General features: G+C 44.4%; 1 protein-coding gene across 3 annotated transcripts in view; it reads right to left on the reverse strand.

The window, feature by feature from the left end:
* The window catches only part of SH3KBP1 (SH3 domain containing kinase binding protein 1), a 356,010-nt gene that overhangs the window by 303,483 nt on the left and 29,921 nt on the right, over nucleotides 1–22,606 (reverse strand). For 2 of the 3 annotated variants that reach the window (XM_002831442.5, XM_054544393.2), the window contains exon 2: nucleotides 690–847. In XM_002831442.5, the coding sequence (XP_002831488.2) occupies nucleotides 690–847 (158 nt within the window). The remainder of the gene's footprint in view (nucleotides 1–689; nucleotides 848–22,606) is intronic. The other variant, XM_054544392.2, reaches the window with a different exon arrangement.

Here is a 22,606-nt window from a genome sequence, read left to right on the forward strand (position 1 = left end):
CTGAATTCTACATTTAATTTGTTATTTAAGTGGTCAAAACTGAGTTTTACCTCCATTTTGCAAGGAATAGAAAAGAAGTAAAATTCTTTTAAACTCCCAAAGCAAATAAACAAGTAGATACAACAATTTAACAAGCTTTACTATTTTTTTTTTTTTTTTTTTTTTTGAGACAGTCTCGCTCTCTTGCCCAGGCTGGAGTGCAGTGGCACAATCTCAGCTCACTGCAACCTCCGCCTCCCAAGTTCAAACTATTCTCCTGCCTCAGCCTCCCAAGTAGCTGGGACTACAGGCACATGCCACCACGCCTGGCTAATTTTTGTATTTTTTTTAGTAGAGATGGGGTTTCACCATATTGGCCAGGCTGGTCTCAAACTCCTGACCTCAAGTGATCTGCCCACCTCAGTCTCCCAGAATGCTGGGATTACAGGCGTGAGCCACTGCGCCCAGCCTTAGCATATCCTAAGAAGTGATACATAGTGGAAAGAGATCATCCTGAGCCTTAAAAAAGCAATTTCAAAACAAGGATCCCAGATACCAAGGGCAAAATTATACATGCTTCTCTTGATATCACATAGGAGGTCAAGCCATTCCCTAAGAGAGTTCATGTAATTCATCCTCAAGCGCCCCCATAGACTTTGGTCAGCAGAGCCCACACAGGAGACAGGAAAAGGGTTTTGCTTTGTACTCACTCTTACAAAGTTGTCAGGGAACAAACCTCTCCTGCCGTTGATCTGTCCCTCCCACCAGCCTCCATCCTCCTTCCTGATGTTGGTGATGATTTCACCCACGCTGATCGTCAGCTCATCATCGTGCTGGGCCTGGTAGTCAAACTCCACTATGGCCTCCACTGGAAGGAACAGGGAAAACAGAGTAATTTAGGTCAGACGTTGGAGAAGGCTGAGGTCCAGTATCCCTTGAAGGCCAGTAAAGTAACATTAAAGGGACTTCCCCTCTAGAAATATTCAAAATAACAGGGCCACACACAGTAACCCAATTTTGGTTAACCCGAAGCCTATAGCACAGAAACCACAAAGTGCTGGTCCGTGGTCAGGCACAGGCAGGGTGGCCTACAGGTCTTGGGGCCAGCAGGCGCTTCAGAGGGGAAGCTGCATGATGACAGCCAGCTAACAACATTTGCCCCACCCAGAGGGTGTCCGGCATTGTCTCCCTGAGCTCAGAGTACAGACAACAGATGTCAGTTTGACTTCTGGGTCTCCCATCCCCCGCCAATACTATGTGATGCTAACCTCTCTGGGTCTCAGTTGTACAAAATGTCAAAGCTAATAATTCCTATCTGATATGGTTTGGCTGTGTCCCCATCCAAATCTCACCTTGAATTGTAGTTCCCATAATCCCCAAGTGTTGTGGGAGGGACCCAGTGGGAGGTAATTGAACTATGAGGGCAGTTACCCTCATGCTGTTCTTGTGATAGTGAGTGAGTTCCCATGAGATCTGATGGTTTTATAAGGGACTTTTCCCCCTTTTGTTTGGCATTTCTCCTTCCTGCCACCATGTGAAGAAGGATGTGTTTGCTTTCCCTTCTGTCGTGATTGTTAAGTTTCCTGAGGCCTCCCCAGCCATACTGAACTGAGTCAATTAAACCTCTTTCCTTTATAAATTACCCAATCTTGGGTATGTCTTTATTAGCAGCACGAGAACAGACTAATACACCATCCTACAGAGGTAACACCCATCTTGCAGCGACAATACGTGTAAAGACAGGTGGTATAGAGGGCCTGGTTGGCCAAGCCAATGTCTCAGACCGCCTACATCAGAACCAAAACTGCCCTCTCAACAGATGAGCTCTTACGCATCAATTCCATGTTACATTGTTTTCCTGATCTATGGCAATCTCTCATACTTGCTAATGAGCAAAGGCAACAGGTAAGAAAGGTGGGTCTTCTCATTGACAAAATGCCAATGCAAATTAACAGCATTAACCAATCCAAAAATTAGTTAACTTATGCAATTCATTTAGAGTGGGCTTCTCCTCATGACCACCTCAATATGAAACAATTTCATAACCCTTTTTTTTTTTTTTTTTTTGAGATGGAGTCTCACTCTGTCACCCAGGCTGGACTGCAGTGGCACAATCTCAGCTTACCACAACCTCCACCTCCCACGTTCAAGCGATTCTCCTTGAATGCATGCCACCCCACCCAGCTAATTTTTGTATTTTTAGTAGAGAGGGGGTTTCACCATGTTGGTCAGGCTGGTCTTGAACTCCTGACCTCAGATGATCTGCCCGCCTCGGCTTCCCAAAGTGCTGGGATTACAGGCGTGAGCCACCATGCCCAGCCACCTTTTCCTTTTTTATTTGCAGATCCGTATGAATGAATGAATGAATGAATGGCAAATGAATAAATACAAGGAAAGCAAAAATTAGATAAAACCCCAAGTGGTGAATTATCAATTCAGAAATTATGATAAAATAATGGAAGAGGAAAAGTTAAATGAGCTCTGTAAAGCATGCATATGCTAAAATTAACTCAAAATAGTTCAGACGTAAGTGTAAGAGCTAAAATTGTAAAACTTTTTATAAGAATGGATAGGAGAAAATCTTAATGACCTTAGGTTTGGCAAAGATTTCTTAAATAGGAGACAAAAAGCACAAATGAGTAAAAAAACAACAACAACAACAAAAAAAAACCAACTTCAATACACTGAGATAGGTTTTAAGCATCCATTGAGATGATGGGAGAAAAAAATTACAATGTCTATTCATTTTGTTTTAACTTTAAAAAAGTAATAATTCAACTTCTCTATTGTTCCATTGACAGAATGACACAGGCTCCTTCACCCAGTCTCCAGGACACACAGTCAGGGATCCTTCAAGGAGCAGGAAGCAGCCAGAGGGACAGTGGAATCAAGGAGTACCACCAGAGCAAGCACTAGCATTCCATGTGATGCTAACTTCTGTAGGTCTCAGTTGTATGTCAAAGCTAATAATTCCCATCTGATATGTCTGACTGTGTCCCCACCATGGGGTACCCTGCAGTTCTCTGGTGCCTCCTGGTAAAGCCTCCTTATGGCTATGACCCCTTCTTGCTGAAATCACCCTCACAAAGTGGGTCAGCTGCTTGAAAAGATTTGTGTAAACAAAGTAGGAGCTGTAGACAAAACGAGGCCAAGTGCCAAGAAAATGGTAGAGCTGGCCGGGCGCGGTGGCTCATGCCTGTAATCCCAGCACTTTGGGAGGCTGAGGCCGGTGGATCATGAGGTCAGGAGTTTGAGACCAGCCTAGCCAACATGATGAAGCCCTGTCTCTACTGAAAATACAAAAATTAGCCGGGCGTGGTGGCGGGTGCTTGTAATCCCAGCTACTCTGGAGGCTGAGGCAGGAAAATAGCTTGAAACCGGAAGGCGGAGGTTGCGGTGAGCCAAGATCATGCCACTGTACTCCAGCCTGGGGAAAAGAGCGAAACTTTGTCTCAAAAAAAAAAGAAAAAAAGAAAAGGAAAAAAAAGAAAGAAAGAAAATGGTAGAGTTGCCACTTCAGCTTCTGCTGGGAGCTCTTTGCCCGCCACATGGGGAAGACACATCAGCTCTTACGGGGAGATGGCCCCCAAACTCTCAGTTATCAAGATCATTCGTAATATGGATTTCTTTCCACCCTTGACATTGGTGTAAGTGTGGAACCATCAGGATTAGCAAGATATTTTAAAACTATGTACCTGAACCATGAAGAAAATGTCTTCATTTTTCCACCAATGTCTAAAGTCATACAATACTCAATTTTATGTGTTTCAAAAGTTTGTTAAGCTTAATAATAACAGTGTAGGAGCTTCTCTGGGGTTTCCTTGATCTTCAATTAGTACAGGAATATATGTACACAATCTATACATAATTAAGAAGATACTAAAAAAAAAACAATTTTTTTTTTTTTTTTTAGACAGGGTCTGGCTCTGTTGCCCAGGCTGGAGTGCAGTGGCACCATCTCAGCTCACTGCAACCTCCGTCTCCCAGGCTCAAGTGTTCCTCCCACTTCAGCCTCCCAAGTAGCTGGGACTACAGGTGCACACCACCACGCCCAGCTAATTTTTGTATTGTTTGTAGAGACAGGATTTCACCGTGTTGGTCAGGCTGACTTCAAATGTTCTGCCTGCCTTGGCCTCCCAAAGTTCTGCGATTACAGGCGTGAGCGACCACCCTGGCCATTGCCCTTTCTTTAAACGCAAGTAATCATGCACAGCCTCCTTGCCTTCTGGCCACAGTTAGGCCCTGACTGCGTCCACATCACCTTCCAAGCTCTTCTAGACCCAAGGCCTCCCTGGCCCCTGCCACTGAGGCAATCCCAAGCTGTGTCTTGTCTTCCCTGTGAGCCCCTGAATGCCTTCTGGGTATGGATCACCCTTAGTTCTGCTGGGGCCACTTTAAGCATCCATGACATGCAGTAGGTGCTCAATAAAGACTTGATCAACTGACCGCTCAGCTTGCATTTTATGATGATAGACCGTTCCCAGCCCAACAAAGGTGCTACTAAAATGTCAAGTGTCAATCACATTTTGCAAATTGAGTCATATTCTTCCGTGCACTAAGGGAGCTTGCTATTTAAAAGATCCTGTGGTTAATTCTTTTGTAACATGAATAATTACTTCCTGCTTTACCTTTCCTGTCAAGATGAATTTTTTTTACATATCAGGTTTCTCTAAGAAGAGGAAACCTGTGGCTTTGTTAAGAGCTCATAAATCATGAGGATATGTCTCTCCTACCCACTCTAAGGGCTCTTTCCAGTGCCCTCTGCAAGCCTTTGAAAGGTTTAGAACTTTGCTGTCCAATACAGTGTCACTGCAAATGTGGCTAATGACTACTTGGAATGTGGCTAGTCTGAACTGACGTGTGCCGTAAGATACATCCCAAGTTCCAAAGACTTGTTTAGAAAAAAATAATGTGAAATAGCTCATCATTTTCACATCAATTGCATGTTGAAGTGATGTTTTAGATCTGCTGGGTTAAATAAATATATTATTCAAATTAATTTTACCTTTTAAAAATTTTATTAATGTGACTACTAGAACATTTAAAATGACATGTGGCTTGTATCACGTCTCTATAGAACAGAATGGTTTAGGATACTACTTGGCAAACAGGTGGTGAAGATCTTGGATGATACAAGCACAGCCAAAATTATATCACAAGAGCCCAGAAGAAAGTCTGTGCCCCCAAAACCCATTTCCTTGCCTTCGAGAGGCTGCAGGTAACTGCAGGAAGGATGAAACATTACCTATGATTTTTTTTAAGTGGTACCCTTTGAGAAATTACCTCTGGGCATGAGCAGAAAATTAAAACATTAAGCTAAATAAAATACATCAGAGGTGTAATTAGGATAACAGTAAACAAAATCCCATATTTAAAGATACCATAAATTACAAAACTTAAGAACATCTCTCCGTCAGAAAAATACCACCCTCCAGCTGTCTGCTGTGCCAAAAGCCAGCCTCTACAAGTTTGCTACATCTACAGTCACTGCAAAAACCAATGCTACAGTTAATCCCGTGTTACAAAAAGATAGAGCCAGGGGAGATAAGAGATCTGCTTAGAAATGCAAAACACTTCACCCTCCCCTATCTCTACCTTCAAACTTGCTGGAATGTCTCCTCCCCCAAAGATAAAATGGGTGGTTTTTAACTGTGGGTTGGCTAAGCCAGCTGCCTAGCAGCTTCTCAGGGCCAGCTTCTCACTGTGGCGGTGGTGGTGGCGGTGGTATATCCGTGGCCCTGCTCTGTGACCCAGTCCCTCCCTACCTCCCTCTGCTCACTGTCCTTCCTCTCTCCTAGGACCAGTTCACCTCGCTATAATTTCACACTGACTTACCCCAACTAGACTGCAACCTTCATCTGGGAAAAGCCCTTATCTTTGCCAGGATTCTAAATCCCTCACCTAGCATCCTGTCTGCTTCAATAAATATTTGAATAAACCAGAAAGCATGAAGGAGAATGAAAGTTTCCAATTAATTTCCTCTGCTGTATACACATATACACAATGTCGCAGAGGTCTCAGTGCAGTAAGCTTTAATAATTTCAGAAGTAGAAATGTTACACACTTACTGCTTTTGCACTTATTCTGTTCTGTAAATTCTGAAGAATAAATTTTTAATTTTAGTGTTTTGTTTCAGTCCTCTGAAGAGCATAGAAAATCAAGAACTAAGTTTTTGCCAAAAAAGACTTCACCAAAAAAGATCATGAGTACTGATCATTAGAGATGGAAAGAACATCAGATATCATCTAATTTTTTTTTCTAAATTTTACAATTAGGAACTGAGGCCTAAAAGGTTCCATGACTTAGGCTTAGAGACAATGAGAGGTAAATAATGGCAGCATCAAGCCCAGGGCTACGTTCTCCTAAATTATGGTCCACTGGAGAGAAGGAAGGATTTAAAAGAGAAAGCAAAGAAACCTGAGACCAGCGAGATACAGACTTTCACACCATTGATGCGGGCGGGCGGGGGGGGGTCTCTTTTTTTCTTTCATGTATAACAGTTTCCAGAATACCCAGAAAAAGTTACACCAGTCAGGAACATATAAAAAAAAAAACCTATGTTCAAATCTAAAAAGACAGAAAACCAGTCAGTGGCTGCCTAGGGCCGGGATGGGAATGGGGATGGACTGCAGATGGGTATGAAGAATCTTTTTGGGGTGACAGTAATATTCTCAAATTAAATTGTGGTGAGAGTTACAGGATGCTGTAAATTTACTTGAAAAGTATTAAACTGTACACTTAAATTGGGTGAAATTTTATACCTCAGTGCAGCTTTTACAAATAAAAATTGGCCGGGCGCAGTGGCTCACGCCTGTAATCCTAACACTTTGGGAGGCCGAGGCGGGCAGATCACAAGGTCAGGAGTTCAAGACCAGTCTGACCAACATGGTGAAACCCTGTCTCTACTAAAAATACAAAAATTAGCTGGGTGTGGTGGCATGTGCCTGTAATCCCAGCTACTCAGGAGGCTGAGGCAGGAGAATAGCTTGAACCCAGGAGGCAGAGGTTGCAGTGAGCTGAGATCACGCCACTGCACTCCAGCCTGGGAGACAGAGCAAGAATCCATCTCAAAAAAATAATAATATTAAAATTAAAAGTCTAAACAATATCTATCTAAGAATTTATTATTGTAGATTTTCAGTAATTGAAGTGGTAGACTTGTGTTTGTGCCCTAGCAGGAGAACACTCCCCATGCAGGGAGGGGAACTGTTTGGGGGAACTTCCCCTCCACCATGAGATAGTTTGATGGGACTGTCCATCAACATGCCCTGCCCTCTGCCAGCCAATGTATGGCATAGGACCCAACTGTGATCAAAGCAATGTTAGAAACACTGGAGACGGCTGGAGCAGATTCCCCCACCAGGGCTCTCAGAAGTGAGATCCCTGAAGCTGCCCAGTTGCCATCTTTCTCAGACCTGATCCTCTAGCTTCTCCTTCCACCCTATAAACTACCCCAATGCCTTCTGATAAATCCTTTTTGCTACCTTAGTTAAGGAAGAGTTGGTTTCTTTTACTTAAAACCAGAGAACCGTAACAGATACTCGTGCATCAACTTTTTTTTTTTTTTTTTTTTTTTTTGAGACGGAGTCTTGCTCTTGTCCCCTAGGCTGGAGTGCAATGGCGTGATCTCGGCTCACTGCAACCTCCGCCTCCCAGGTTCAAGCAATTCTCTTGCCTCGGCCTCCCAAGTAGCTGGGATTACAGGCGTCTGCCACCACGCCCAGCTAATTTTTGTATTTTTTAGTAGAGAAAGGGTTTCACCATGTTGGTCAGGCTGGTCTTGAACTCCTGACCTCAGGTGATCTGCCCACCTTGGCCTCCCAAAGTGCTGGGATTGCAGGCATGAGCCACCATGCCTGGCCATACATCAACTTTACATACACACAGACTCTTCTCTATGCAAGTCTGCACAAGGCCAAGTTCTTACCATCCAGTGCCTTCCCATTAGTGTCAGGGCTGAAGGGTTTGGGGGCCTGAATTTCCCAGGTCAGGGCCACAGGTACTGTGGGGATCTCCGCGTACAATAAAGCTGACCTACATACCAGCCACGTTTTCCTTTTGGTGTCTTCACAAACACACCACTAAGGGACACCAACCCAACAAGCAGGTAATTCCCAAGACCTGCATCTTAAAAACTGAACATCAGCTTCCCCAACAAAGACAGGCTCAGAACACGGACCCCAGTGACAGAGTCCCTGGGCCCAAACTCTCTCCCTGGGCAGGAGGCAGCACACCTGTGGCTCGATGGCCTCTGGCAGGATTCAACAATGTCTGTAGCAGGCCTAGTAGCAGCTCAAAGAATTGGGCAGCAGCAGGGAAAGCAGAAAAGAGATGAATCAAGAAAGAAGAGAAAAAACAAACCCGGCTGTGTGAGAGGAAAGAAAGGCCCACCATTGCCTGCCTCAGACACCATTAAGGATACTCCTGTCACTTGCTGCTTTCCACGACCGCCCAAGGAACCTGAGCCTCCCAGCCCATCTCTCCTCTCTTGTCACCTCTAAGCATGAGGTGTAGGAGAAAGCCCAGCAGGCCTGGGGGCAAATTCCAGCTTAGACATTCACTGGCTGTGTGACATGCAGTGAGATTCCTAGCTCGAGCCCACTTTCTTTGTGTTTAAAATCAGAAGATGATCTGTGGCAAGGGTGAGACGTGATATCTGTAAACTGTATACAGAAGCTGCTCCATTAATGCCAGATGCTAGTCTTGCAGGCCATTATCATGCTATGCTGTGAGGGCTTCCCCCACATGCCCTCCCTACACACACCCTGGAATCGGAGCCCTTAAAGGGCAGATCTGAGCACCCTCTCCTCCTCATCTGGTGTCTGGCGCATAGTAAGTGTTCAATAAATGTTGGTGACTGAGTGCACCATACGACACCAGGAGTGTCCTGAGAAAGTACTGACCTCAAACTATACCTTACCATTCAACGCAAAGAAATGCAGTTACAAATGTGAGCCTTGTTATTTAACTTGAAGGCTAGAGAAAGCTGATGATCAACATGACCAGTTGGCCACAAAACAAGTATACGCCACTGGTCCAGGCCTCTCAAAGTTACTGTGATCAGCCTTGATTTCACTCTTACCTTCACCACAACCAATGCCTATATAGCAGAGGGGCATTCAATCAAAGATCAGAATGAGATGCAGGGCCTGGATGGGAAAGCATTCACAAGACCTGAGGGCCTTGAGTCCCCTACCACTTGCCTTCTGAAGCCTCTGCCTCACCAGGGGCTGTCCCTGGAACAAAAGCTCAAGGAGCAAAAACAAAGGGTTATCAAACGCTTCCTGAAATTAACCTTTGCAAACCTAACACACAGCTCTTTTAAGAATATGCATTAGAGGCCGGGCGCAGTGGCTCACGCCTGTAATCCCAGCACTTTGGGAGGCCAAGATGGGCAGATCAGAAGGTCAGGAGTTCAAGACCAGCCTGGCCAAGATGATGAAACCCCGTCTCTACTAAAAACACAAAAAAATTAGCCGGGCGTGGTGGCGGGAGCCTGTAATCCCAGCTACTCAGGAGGCTGAGGCAGAGAATTGCTTCAACCCAGGAGGCAGAGGTTGCAGTGAGCCAAGACGGCACCACTGCACTCCATCCAGCCTGGGCAACAGAGTGAGACTCCGTCTCAAAAAAAAAAAAAAAAAAAGAATATCCATTAGATAGACTGGATAAAAATAACTTGACCAGAAGAAGGCTTTTTAAGTGAAAAAGAAAGAATGGAGAAAGTGGTGGGCAGGTGACTTTGCAGGTTAAAAAACAGGCTGGGCACGGTGGCTCAAGCCTGTAATCCCAGCACCTTGGGAGGCCGAGGTGGGCAGATCACGAGGTCAGGAGATTGAGACCATCCTGGCTAACACGGTGAATCCCTGTCTCTACTAAAAATACAAAAAAATAGCCGGGCATGGTGGCGGGCACCTGTAGTCCCAGCTACTCGGGAGGCTGAGGCAGGAGAATGGCGTGAAGCAGGAGGCAGAGCTTGCAGTGAGCCGAGATCATGCCACTGCACTCCAGCCTGGGCGACAGAGCAAGACTCCATCTCAAAAACAAACAAACAGACAACAATAACAAAACCTAGTAAAAAATAAAGACAACAGGTTAAAGCTGGATAAGCCTGTGTAGAGAATGGTTCTAAACAACAATCACGGAGGGGAAAAATCAGTGGAATCTCAGAAAACCATTTTTTTTTTTCTTGAGATGGAGTCTTGCTCTGTTGCCCAGGCTGGAGTGCAGTGGCACCATCTCAGCTCACTGCAACCTCCGCCTCCCAGGTTCAAGTGATTCTCCTACCTTGGCCTCCTGAGTAGCTGGGATTACAGGCGTGTGCCACCATGCCCAGCTAATTTTTGTATTTTTAGTAGAACGGGGTTTCGCCATGTTGGCCAGGCTGGTCTAGAACTCCTGGCATCAAGTAATCCACCCACTTCAGCCTCCTAAAGTGCTGGAATTACAGGGGTGAGCCACCATGCCTGGCCCGATATTCTTATTTAATTTTTAGAGCCTCTAATTAATTCCCATCATTCTACTTTTTTTCAGGTAGTGTTACATGGAATCTCAGAAAAACACATTTTTTAAATGGACTTAATTGTAGTCTCCTGAGCTACTAGGCACAACTGTTTATGAAGCAATATTCTTTTCTTGTTTTGAGTCAGTGTCTCACTCTGTCGCCCAGACTGGAGTGCAGTGGCATGATCTAGGCTCCCTGCAACCTCCACCTCCTGGGTTCAAACAATTCTCCTGCCTTGGCCTCCCGAGTAGCTGGAAGTACAGGCATGCACCACCACACCCAGCTAAATTTTTTTTTTTTAAGTAGAGATGGGGTTTCGTCATGTTGGCCAGGCTGGTCTCAAACTCCTGACCTCAAGTGATTGGCCAGCCTCAGCTTCCCAAAGTGCTGGGATTACAGGCATGAGCCACCACATCTGGCCAGAAAACCAATTTAATAAAAAGTCTGTTTAGTCAAAATAGTTTAGCCACTTAAAGAAGACATAACCTTTTTTTGTGCATGGAGAAGAAAGTATGCTGCTTTATATAAATATTTGACAGTGTTACATAATAAAATGGCTTGAGGATGAGTAGAGATTTTCCTGACTTTATAATGATAGCCTAGTTCTCAGATTCAATAAAAGACCCAAAGACAAGTGCCTGATTAGAAAGAGATCCCCTATTTTTCTCATTGAGAAGATCCAAAAGGTTATGGGCTAACCTGAATATGTAAACCTCAAAACAGAAGACGAAACAGTCAAGTGTCTGCTTATACTATGTATTAATGTAATTACAGATTATATGAAATAAAATAATTAGAAAACATCGCTCCCCACCCCCCAACACCCTCTCATTTCATGAAACAATTTTATTATGGATAAGGTATCTGAATGATTTGCTTAAACTATTTTATTCAAAATAAATTCATAGAGCCCTTATGGTACAGGATACTTTGTAAGGACTATAATGGAAAGCAACTCTTGCTTGTCTTGAGGATAGGATAGTAAGGGGGGCAGGTTGGCTTTATATTTGGACATGTTGTATGAAAGAAGAAAAGCAAAAGCCTTCCTGCTGATTTCAGTGTGGCTAAGCTGAATCAGCTGTAAGAGGCAGGGACCAAGTCAAAAGGAGGGAAGAACGATTCCACAGAAAAATGTGGTTGGTCAGCATGGTTGGGGGTGGGCAAGGGCTGAGTCACTGCATGGCCTTCTGTTAAGAAACATACTTTCTCATAAGAGAGATAGCAGACAGTGAGGTACATGAGAGGAAACCACAGTGAATCTTCACTGCTTTCTCCCCGGCAGATTTAATGTCCCATCTCAGGCTTCATTTATACTCCCAGGTGTAGTAATCCTGCTACCGCGAGCCCCTAGAAGGCAAAAGGGACATGTAAAATGGAAGCTGATGGGCCTCCTGAAAGAAAAGTCATATTGCCCAATGCATCTTCCTCCCTCAAGTGCTTGGCTGAGTGCTTGGCCCCATCAGGCACTCAAAAAATGCTTGTTGTCGAGTGGCGAGAAACTTGCAAGGATGATTTTGACAAGAAGCTGAGAATCTGAGAAGATGAGATCTGAGACAAATGCACAGGGATAAAAGCAGAAGATAACAGCAAAATAACAGCTCTTCAAAGCAGTCTAGAATTTCAAAATGTTATAACTACTTTAAGCTCCCAGACACCTAATCTGGAGATACCATCTAGCATATTTGCAACACCATAATGTGCAGGTTATTAGGGAGGGTGCATTTAATGGTTTCATCCTAAGTTTCACCAATGATGTCACATAGTAATTGTGAGTCTATCAAGACAGTAACTACCAACGTTTATAAGTCATTTGAGTTGGTACTTTTTAATATTGAACAATAATTTGAACTAAAAAGTTTGTAGTCAAGTATCTATTTCACAAATGTTTTCTTAATCAACTACATTGTAAGTACTTTATTGCAGCATCAGGAAGCCACTTAGTAAGTATGTGTCTATATAGAGTAACACAAAAACGAAGTGAAGTTAAAACCCAACATTTGCTTTCCTTTGAAGATTATAGCTTAAGTTGGAAAAAGAGATTAAAACCTAAATAAACTGGATTGGGTTTAAATTTTTGAAACCTTTCCCAAAATTGAAATATGAGTTAGTGAAAATAAGTAAATAAAATTAAAAAGAACAACAGCCTCATACCAAAAGACTCCTAAGAATAAATGATCTATGAAGAGCAATGTATACATTTTTTTCTGAAATAAGCACATTCAGTCTCCAACACTGTTTTTCAGAAAAAGAAAGCCAGCTACCCTTAGATAAATGGCTGATTTCATTTCTGGGGCAGGAAAGGTGATAAGCCTGGACCATCTTGTCACACCAAGAAAGCAAGGAGGCCAGCAAACACTACTAGGGTCATGTCAAAACAACTCAGAAGTGAACCTGAAGAGGCTCCCACTGGCCACAAATGGGGCAACATGAGCATGATTAACAATAACTGCCTTGAAACAGCATTGAAAGTGCACTGAAATAATAACTGCATTAGTAACAATAACTGGATTGAAAGACATCAAATTAATTTGATGTCTCATATGTTATGTGATGTATCTTTCACAGTGATACTTTTAAAAAAATCATTGGCCACCTTTGGAAGATGCTAGGGAGCCGACTCATTGTTTTGAAACTGGTAAATTTAAAAAAAGAATCAAACATTTGTCCTGCCTTTCCTATATGAATTCAAGATAACCAAATGGTTGACGAGAAATTTCTCTGTATAGGAATATTCTGGCTAATAAAATGAAGAAGGAATGAGAGAACTGGACAATCAACATTTTGCAACCTCTAATGCAATCAAGAACCTGAGCAATGGTCACTAGCAGCTGTGGATATTGATTGATTGATTGATTGAGACAGGGTCTCACTCTGTCACCTGGGCTGGAGTGCAGTGCCATTGTCATGGCTCACTAGAACCTGGAACTCCTGGGCTCAAATGATCCTCCTGCCTCATCCTCTCAAGTAGATGGGACTACAGGTGTGAGCCATTGTATCCAGCTTTTTTTTTATTTTATTTCTTTTAAATTTCATGGCTTATTTTTAAGTTTTTGTTCAGAGATGACAGTCTCACTATGTTGCTCAGGCTGATCTCGAACTCTTGTGCTCAAATGATCCTCTGGCATCAGTGTCCCAAAGTGGTGGGATTACAGGCATGAGCCACCGTGCCTGGCCAGCTGTGGACATTACAAAAAGAGAGACAACCAGGCATCTGGAGCCTTATGATGGAAGTGTGTGTCACCGCTGGCAAAATATTCTTGCCAACAAACGGAACCTGAATCAGATCAAGCCTCTGGATTCACCACCAGTTTACAGGGGATACAGAACATCCGAAAATATGTTAAATGGCACTCTAAGGAGGCAATCCGCAAAATCCAGGCTGTAGGACTGTAGGCAAATGACTTAGTTTCTTCAACAACAACAACAAAAGCAAGGAAAAAGAGATGGCAGAACCTAGATTACAACAGACTCAGAGGCCAGGTGCGGTAGCTCACACCTGTAATCCCAGCACTTCGGGAGGCTGAGGTGGACGGATCACTTGAGGTTAGGAGTTCAAGACCAGCCTGGCCAACATCATAAAACCCCGTCTCCGCAAAAAATACAAAAATTAGCTAGGCGTGGTGGCACGTGCCTGTAATCCCAGCTGCTTAGGAGGCTGAGGCAGGAGAATCACTTGAACCCAGGAAGTGGAGGTTGCAGCAGTTGCAGTGAGCTGAGACTGCCACTGCACTCCAGCCTGGGTAGCAGAGTGAAAAAAAAAAAAAAAAAAAAAGACTCAGAGACAACCAACCAATTAGAAAGTACAGACCTTCCAAATCCTGATTCAAACAAACACCTTTTAAAATATTTAAACTACATGTAAAAATTGGATATTTGAACTAAATGTCTGATGATAAGGAAACATTGTTAGTTGCTGTATGTGTAAAAATGATTGTGATTATGGTTTTGAAAAGAGTCCTTATCTTTACAAAATATATGCTGAAACACTTCCGGATTGTTAAAATGCTCTACATGTGCAAGTAGAAGAATAATGTCCTACACTGAACTGAAAACATGCACATCTTTATGCTGGCGTAACTCTAGCTGGTGTAATCGCTATTTCACAAATGATTCAGCTGACCATGCTGGGCATAGCAATGCACCTGGAAAGAAAGATGGGGGTTTTAAAGGCAACAAAATATTAAATGTGTGTATTGTACATGTATGTATGTTTCAATATTTCAATTTGTTATAAAGGGTACTGGGCATCTATAATTTTTTTTTCTTTTAGAGACAGAGTCTTGCTCTGTCTCCCAGGCTGGAGTGCAGTGGTGCGATCTCAGCTCACTGCAACCTCTGCTCCTGGGTTCAAGTGTTTCTCATGTCTCAGCCTACTGCATAGCTAGGATTATAGGCATGCGCCACCATGCCTGGCTAATTTTTGTATTTTTAGTAGAGACGGGGTTTTACCATGTTGGCCAGGCTGGTCCTGAACTCCTGAACTCAAGTGATCTGCCCGCCTTGACCTCCCAAAGTGCTGGGATATATAAGCTACTTAAAAATATATATATAAGCTACTTAAAAAATGAGTAAGTAGCACAATCGAAAGTGCGTTCTACACCACATCTATGAATGTGGACAAGGCCACCTCTGCCAACATTCTGAATTTGAGTTTCTTGAGATGTGTTTTACATAAGGAAGGCTGTTGTTTGCGTTGTTTAGGTGTAAAAGTGATATTGTGATTATGGTTTTTAGCAGAGTAATTATCTGTAAGAAATGCATGCTGAAACATGACAGAAATCTGGTAGCTCACCTGGCTAGCCCTCAGCACCCTACTTTCTGAGAACTGGCCCTTTCGTCAGGATGCAGCAAACTTCCACAGGCATCTCTATCTGTACCTGCCTGGTACTCCACATACCCTCACTACTCAGAGGCATCCCCCAGCCTCCCCAAGACCTACTGAATCTGAGGCTGCATCATAAGATCCCCAGGGCACTCACACGCATGGTATGGTTTGGGAAGCGCTGGCCCATCTCACACTGGGTTCCTCACCCAGAGATGTTAGAATCCCCTGTGAAACTTTCTCATGCCTGTCTCCTCCACACCCTGGTTCCCATCAGAATGGGGCGGGGGGCAGGGTGGGTCATGTCTAGGCTGAAGATGATCTCCCAGGTGACTCTATGTACCCCTACCATTCTCCTAAATCCCTTTTGCAGAAAGAGAAACATAAGTCTGAAGCTGAACAACAGGGTCAGGGGGTGCTTGCAGACCTCAAGCCTGACAAGGCACCTTTCAGGGCTATGAGCCTCCAGATCTGCAGAAGTATCAAAACAAAACAAACAGCAGCAAGAGGTTCCACATTAACAATGGGCAGATCCCCTTCCTCATCATTCACTGGGGAAAAAAAAGAAAAACACTTAAAATGCAACACACAAATCCAGATGTTTCACCAGTCCCTGTCCAGAAAATGAGGAGGAATTTTCAGATCTAATTACATGTGATTACTGCCTGTGTCCGCCACTAGACTGAAAGCTACAGGAGGACAGAGAACATGTCTGCTTTGTTTGCCTCTGTAGACCCAAGACCGGCCTGATACCTAGCACATAGTAGGAACTTCATAAATATTTACCGAATGAAAATATACTCTTTTGAGACAGGGTCTCACTCTGTCACCAAGGATGGAGTGCAGTGGCATGATCATGGCTCACTACAGCCTCAACCTCCTGGCCTCAAGAGATCCTCCCACCTCAGCCTCCTGAGTAGCTGGGACTACTGGCACCTGCCACCATGCCCAGATAATTATTTTATTTTTTGTAGAGAAGGGGTCTCACTATGTTGCCCAGGCTGGTCTAGAGCTCCTGGCCTCAAGTGATCCTCCTGCCTCAGCGCCCCGAGTAGCTGGGATTACAGGGATTAGCCACCATGCCCAGCAGAAAATATACTCTTAAAATCTTGCATCAGGTGCATTTATCCTCACTGTATCATTTAACTGTAACGATCACTCTGTGGCCGATTGTGTTTTCCAAGATGGCTACAGCAACATCTCCTGTCCCTTGAGCTCTTCTAGAATGTGATCCAGCTGTCAACATGATAAATCTAATCTTCCTCCCCGGGCTTTGGAACCTGGGCAGGCTGGTGACCACTTTGACCAACAGAGTGGAGGAAAGTGATGCTGCGTGACTTCTAGGCCATATTATGCAGTTTCCAACTCACTTGCTGGAATACCCCAAGACAGCCATGCCGTAAGGAAGCCAATTTGCACTAAGACACACCAGCTGGCATGCCTAGTTACTGAGTCATCCCAGCCTGGCCCGACATGTGAGGGACCCAGCCTTCAGATGGTTCCAGCCCCCAGCTGTCATGTCCACTCCAACCTCAGGCCTTTCCAGCCGAGGCCCCAGACACTGTAGAGCTGAGACAAGCCCTCCCTACCGTGCCCTGTCCAAATGCTTGACCCACAAAACTGGTAAGCATAATAAAATGGCTTTTTGAAGGTGCTAAATTTTGGAGCAATTTGTCACACAGCAACAGGAACTGGAATACGCTCTACAAGGTGCCTATTATTGTTCCTGGTTTAGGAAAGAATCCAACTCCCAGAGAGATCAGATAATATTCCAGCCGCCAGCCCGTCTGGACTCAACGCCCGTCTTCTTGCCCCTGTTCCTGCTCATATTTTTTTCAATCAATAAAGATTTTCTGAGACATATGTTCCAGATACTGTGGCTGCACAGAAAAAAAAAAAAACATGAACATACCCAAGTGCACACATGAATATAGGCAGTAGGTTCAAATATGAAACCAGGCCAAATTAGGCCTGCTGCCCTTCTACATTCTTAGCTGACATTTTCTCAGACAGAATGGCTCTTTGATCCAGTAAGTATTTACTGACGGTCTGCGGGGACAGGGTCACCGTGCTGGACAACAGGCAGATGAGTCAGGAATGCATGATCGGAGAGAAGTCAGAGAACAATAAAAAAAGAAAGAAGGGTATCTTTCTCTGGCACTGGATAAAAGTGGATCAACATTACAACAGTGATATAAAGACACGAAGATGGGAGTACACAAGCGAGTTGACGCCTTCTCTTAAACAGGAATCAAGGTCATCTCTTGGTTAGGGTCAGGTGAGAAGAGAATTTGAGGAGCTTGAGGAGAGAAAGTCTGGAATAAACTCAGTGCACAATGCACTACAGAATTTTCTTTTATCTCTGTCTCTGTGTATGTGCGTGTATGTGCGTGCGCACATGTGTGAGCGTGTGTGTGTGTGTTTTAATTTACAAAAGAAAAAAGAGTGAGAAAGAAGTAAATGGAAGCATTAATGGGTGACAATGAGGACCACTGCAGGGCCAGAGACAAGCAGGGCCCAAGTGCCCCAGGGCTGTGTCCAGGTAGGAGAGAAAGGATTTTGAGGTGAGCTCAGTGGCCTGTGGCAGGACTGATCTAGGGAAAGTGGGGAAGCTCAGTGCCTAACAGATGCCAAGACAGCAGGATACAGGCTTGGAGGGGGTGGTCAGGGAGTAGGGGAGATGGTGGCATGTGGAAACATTATGATGTCTCACCAACTGCATAGGGCTGGGTACAGCACACCCTGCGAGGATATGTACAGGGAGCTTTGCAGACCCAGAAAAAAAATGGTAGACAGCACAGAAGCCCTAAAAGGAAGGAAGGACAATACAGTGTCTAAGGATGGGTAGGGGTTCTCCTCCTCCCTTCCCCCTGGCACATCTCTCATCTACACAACATTCCTTTTCAGAAGTCCCTTCTCAGCCACATGCAGTAGCTCATGCCTGTAATCCCAGCACTTTGGGAGGCCAAGGCGGGCGGCTCACCTGAGGTCAGGAGTTCGAGACCAGCCTTGCCAACATAGTGAAATCCCATCTTTACTAAAAATACAAAATTGGCCGGGCGTGGTGGTGGGCGCCTGTAGTCCCAGCTACTTGGGAGGCTGAGGCAGAAGAATCGCTTGAATCCAGGAGGCAGACGTTGCAGTGAGCCAAGATCGCACCACTGCGCTCCAGCCTGGGCAAGAGAGAACGAAACTCCATCTAAAAAAAACAACAACAACCAGAAGTCCCTTCTCAAAGACTCTCTAGAACACTGTCCTCACAGAATGGGAGACTACCTGTCCATACAAGTCTCCTGGCATTAGCAGCCTTTGGAGGGTCTTGAGGTTAAACCTCTCTTGGAAACGACAATTTCTTTTTCTTTCTTTCTTTTTTTGAGATGGAGTCTTGCTCTATTGCCCAGGCTGGAGTGCAGTGGCATGATCTCGGCTCACTACAACCTCTGCCTCCTGGGTTCAAGCAATTCTCCTGCCTCAGCCTCCTGAGTAGCTGGGACTACAGGCATGTGCCATCACGCCTGGCTAATTTTTAGTATTTTTAGTAGAGACGGAGTTTCACCATGTTGGCCAATCTAGTCTCGAGCTCCTGACCTCCAGCAATCTGCCTGCCTCACCTCCCAAAGTGCTGGGATTACTGGCGTGAGCCACCACGCCCAGCCGACAGCTATTTCTTTAAACATACCTAGAACTAGCACTGAGTCAAACAAGCTGGACTCACCAGTCTACGAGAGTGATGTGCCTTCATGTATGCTAACATCCCCTTGGGGTCAACCACATAATAGGTCTGGAATGAATATTGATTGTGTAAATGAGTGTTGCCTTTGAAAGATATTATGGGTTTGAGGAAGTTCCCAGTCTTGATCCTGGAACTCAAAGGCCGCTTCAATCTGGTACAGGTTTGACATTGACAATGTCGCCTGCATTTATACCTGGCTCTAAGTCCAGCTGGATAGTCCTGGTCCCCATCTCCCCATACACTCTTCCCCCAGGAGCCCCATGGATGCTCCCATCCAAGAAATCTCCTTCCCAACTCTTTACATCACAAAATGCCCTCCAATCTCTTGGTCTGAGGTCACCTTCAAAACCATTTTTCAGGCCACCTGTCATTCCATCACTCTCAGACTTACTAACTATAGCGTTCACTAAATCACTTATACTCCTCATACACTGCTTTGTAACATCTTTTGAATTATTATCCCAGACAAGGAGTTGGTAAGCTTTTTCTTTTTTTCAGATGAAGTGTCACTCTGTCACCCAGGCTGGAGTGCAGTGGTGTGATCTCGGCTCACTGCAACCTCTGCCTCCCGGGTTCAAGCGATTAGCAATTCTTCTGCCTCAGCCTCCTGAGTAGCTGGGATTACAGGCGCGCACCACCATGCCCAGCTAATTTTTTGTAGTTTTAGTAGAGAGGGGGTTTCACCATGTTGGCCAGGCTGGTCTCGAACTCCTGACCTCAGGTGATCCACCCACCTCAACCTCCCAAAGTGCTGGGATTACAGGCATAAGCTACCATGCCCTGCCAGTAAGCTTTTTCTTAAAGAGTCAGATAGTAAGTGTTTCAGCTTTGGTGGGACCAATGTTCCATTCTAACACCTCAAATCTGCCTTTACAGCACTAAAGCAGCCATAGACAACAAATATAAATGAGTGAGGCTGTGTTCCATAAAGCTTTATTCACAAAAATAATCAGAAGGCCAGATTTTAGCTGTAGGCTATAGTTTGCTGATCCTTGTCTCAGACTGTTATTTTAACCCTTTCATTATCTTTTACATTCTATGTCTTGCTACCTCCAAACAGATTTAAGCTCCTTAAGAGAAAGGACCAGGTATTATATATTTTCGTTTACTCTTAGCCTCTACCTGGCTCAGTGCTACACATACAAGAAATACAGAGCTATACTTTTTAAATAAACATCTGAGTATATGTTTAATGATGTGCCACATACTGCAACTGAGCTTCTTTTTTGTCGTTTAAGTGTGCTCACTGACACCGCAAACATTAATTTCTAACAACTCATACTAATCTAATTGAACTGCGTGCCAGAAAGGATTTTTTTTTTTAAACTTTCCTGGTCTGCTCCTTTGCCAGATTTTTTTCTTCTAATTGTTTCCACAGATGACCTAATACATTCATTCCACTGGCTACTTAACAGACTAACACATTCCACAAGCTATTTAACATCAGTGGAAGGAACTTAGGCTTTCTGCAGATAGAAATGCCCATTTGGGTGTTCAGTGTCTCCCCCATCGCATCATGGGAGCATGGGGAGACTGAGAGGTTTGCACAGGTAAGACGAAAGCTTTTTTAAAAAAAGGAGAGGAAATCTATCACTGCTGTTCCCCACAGAAGTAGACATGAAACTATTACCTGTAACCAAAACAAAATTAACTTCAGAGTGGGTTACTGACAGTTTCTGTCATACACTCCTAGCTTGCTTCTAAATCAATAACTGCAACAGAGAGAAGAAAGTAGGTATCTTCTGAAGAATTTCAAAAATGTAATAAACTACACTACCCTCCCCCAAAAAGCCCTGCTTTGGAATATGTTAAAGTAGATCTCATATAAGGAGCTAAAAAGTAACTATTGGGTTCTTTTAGAATGAAACGATAAATGGGCCTCAGAAAGCCCAAAACTTCGCTTCTTGTCAGTAGCGACCTTTAAGGCCGATAACATCCCCACTTCCTTTTCTCACCTCGAATGAAGGCAAGAGTAGCTTGGTGCAGGCGGCACAGGCTATGCTGACCCAGGTCACCCAAGTCACCCTCACACTCAGTTAAAGTTTCAAATAGCTGTAAAGTTCTCTTATGGAAAAAAAAGCATTCTTCATTCTCCCCAACTTTCCCTCCCCAGAGGCAACTACAGCCTTCGAAAGGAACCTCATGGCCCTCAAAAGGAACCAACCCCACCAACACCTTGATCTCAGACTTCCAGCCTCCCAGACTGTGAGACAATACATTTCTGTTGTTGAAGCTGCCCAATCCATGGTACTTTGTTCTGGCAGCCCTACAAAACTAACACAAGTATTTACATCCTTATGACTATACAAACATTACTAAAAGCCTAGCCACATGGTACACTAAGATTATGTTTCTTTCCTATTGCTAGTTTCTTTTCCCCTAGAGCTAATACTAGTTTTTGTTTTGTTTTTTGTTTTTTGTTTTTGCTTAGTGGAGAGTTCACTTAAAAATGGATTCAACTCAGGCCAAGCGCGGTGGCTCAAGCCTGTAATCTCAGCACTTTGGGAGGCTGAGGCGGGCGGATCACGAGGTCAGGAGTTCGAGACCATCCTGGCTAACACGCTGAAACCCCGTCTCTACTAAAAATACAAAAAAATTACCCGGGCGTGATGGCAGGCACCTGTAGTACCAGCTACTCGGGAGGCTGAGGCAGGAGAATGGTGTGAACCCAGGAGGCAGAGCTTGCAGTGAGCCGAGATCAGGCCACTGCACTCCAGCCTGGGCGACAGAGTGAGACTCCGTCTCAAAAAAAAAAAAAAAAAAAAAATGGATTCAACTCCAAACTCATCCTCCCTGGTCTAAATCATCTCATCTCTCAAGAGGTCCATGTGCATCAGATGGTCTGTCCATTTCACCCTCTCTCAGAGCTTTCCAACTTAAGGACTGGAGGTGGGGAGGGCAGGGTGAAAGCTGGGGTGCTCTAATCATTTGGCAAGATGGGCTCTGTCCTTGATGCAAGCTCAAAAGACTGCATTATCCGCAAGTCTGGGGAGTAACTGGAAGTTTGGGAGCAGAGAGGAAGTATAACCATAAATGTGTGTTCTCTGATGACACCTGTGGCAGAAGGACTCATGGGCAGAGGCTGCAGGTGGCAGGGACACCAGTTAGACAGCAAACATGGTAAATCAAGTAGGGGAATGGGAACCTGAGACGAGGCAGGGGAATAGAGGCAAGGAGCTTGATTAAGAGACATTCCTGTGGCTGGGCCCAGTGGCTCACACCTGTAATCTCAGCACTTTGGGAGGCCAAGATAGGTGGATCACTTGAGGTCAGGAGTTTGAGACCAGCGTGGCCAAGATGGTGAAACCTCGTCTCTTCTAAAAATACACAAATTAGCCAGGTATGGTGGCATGCGCCAGGTATGGTGGCATGCGGGAGGCTGAAGCAGGAGAATCGCTTGAACCTGGGAGGCGGAGGTTGCAGTGAGCCAAGATTGTGTCACTGCATTCCAGCCTGGATGACAGAGCAAGATTCTGTTAAAAAAACAAACAACAACAACAAAAAAAAACACCTGCATAAACAGAATTCTATGCAATGTGAGTACAAGTAAAAATGGCCTTAATTAAAGATG

The sequence above is a fragment of the Pongo abelii genome, chromosome X (genome assembly GCF_028885655.2).
Source record: "Pongo abelii isolate AG06213 chromosome X, NHGRI_mPonAbe1-v2.0_pri, whole genome shotgun sequence".
In the NCBI taxonomy this organism is placed as follows: Eukaryota; Metazoa; Chordata; class Mammalia; order Primates; family Hominidae; genus Pongo; species Pongo abelii.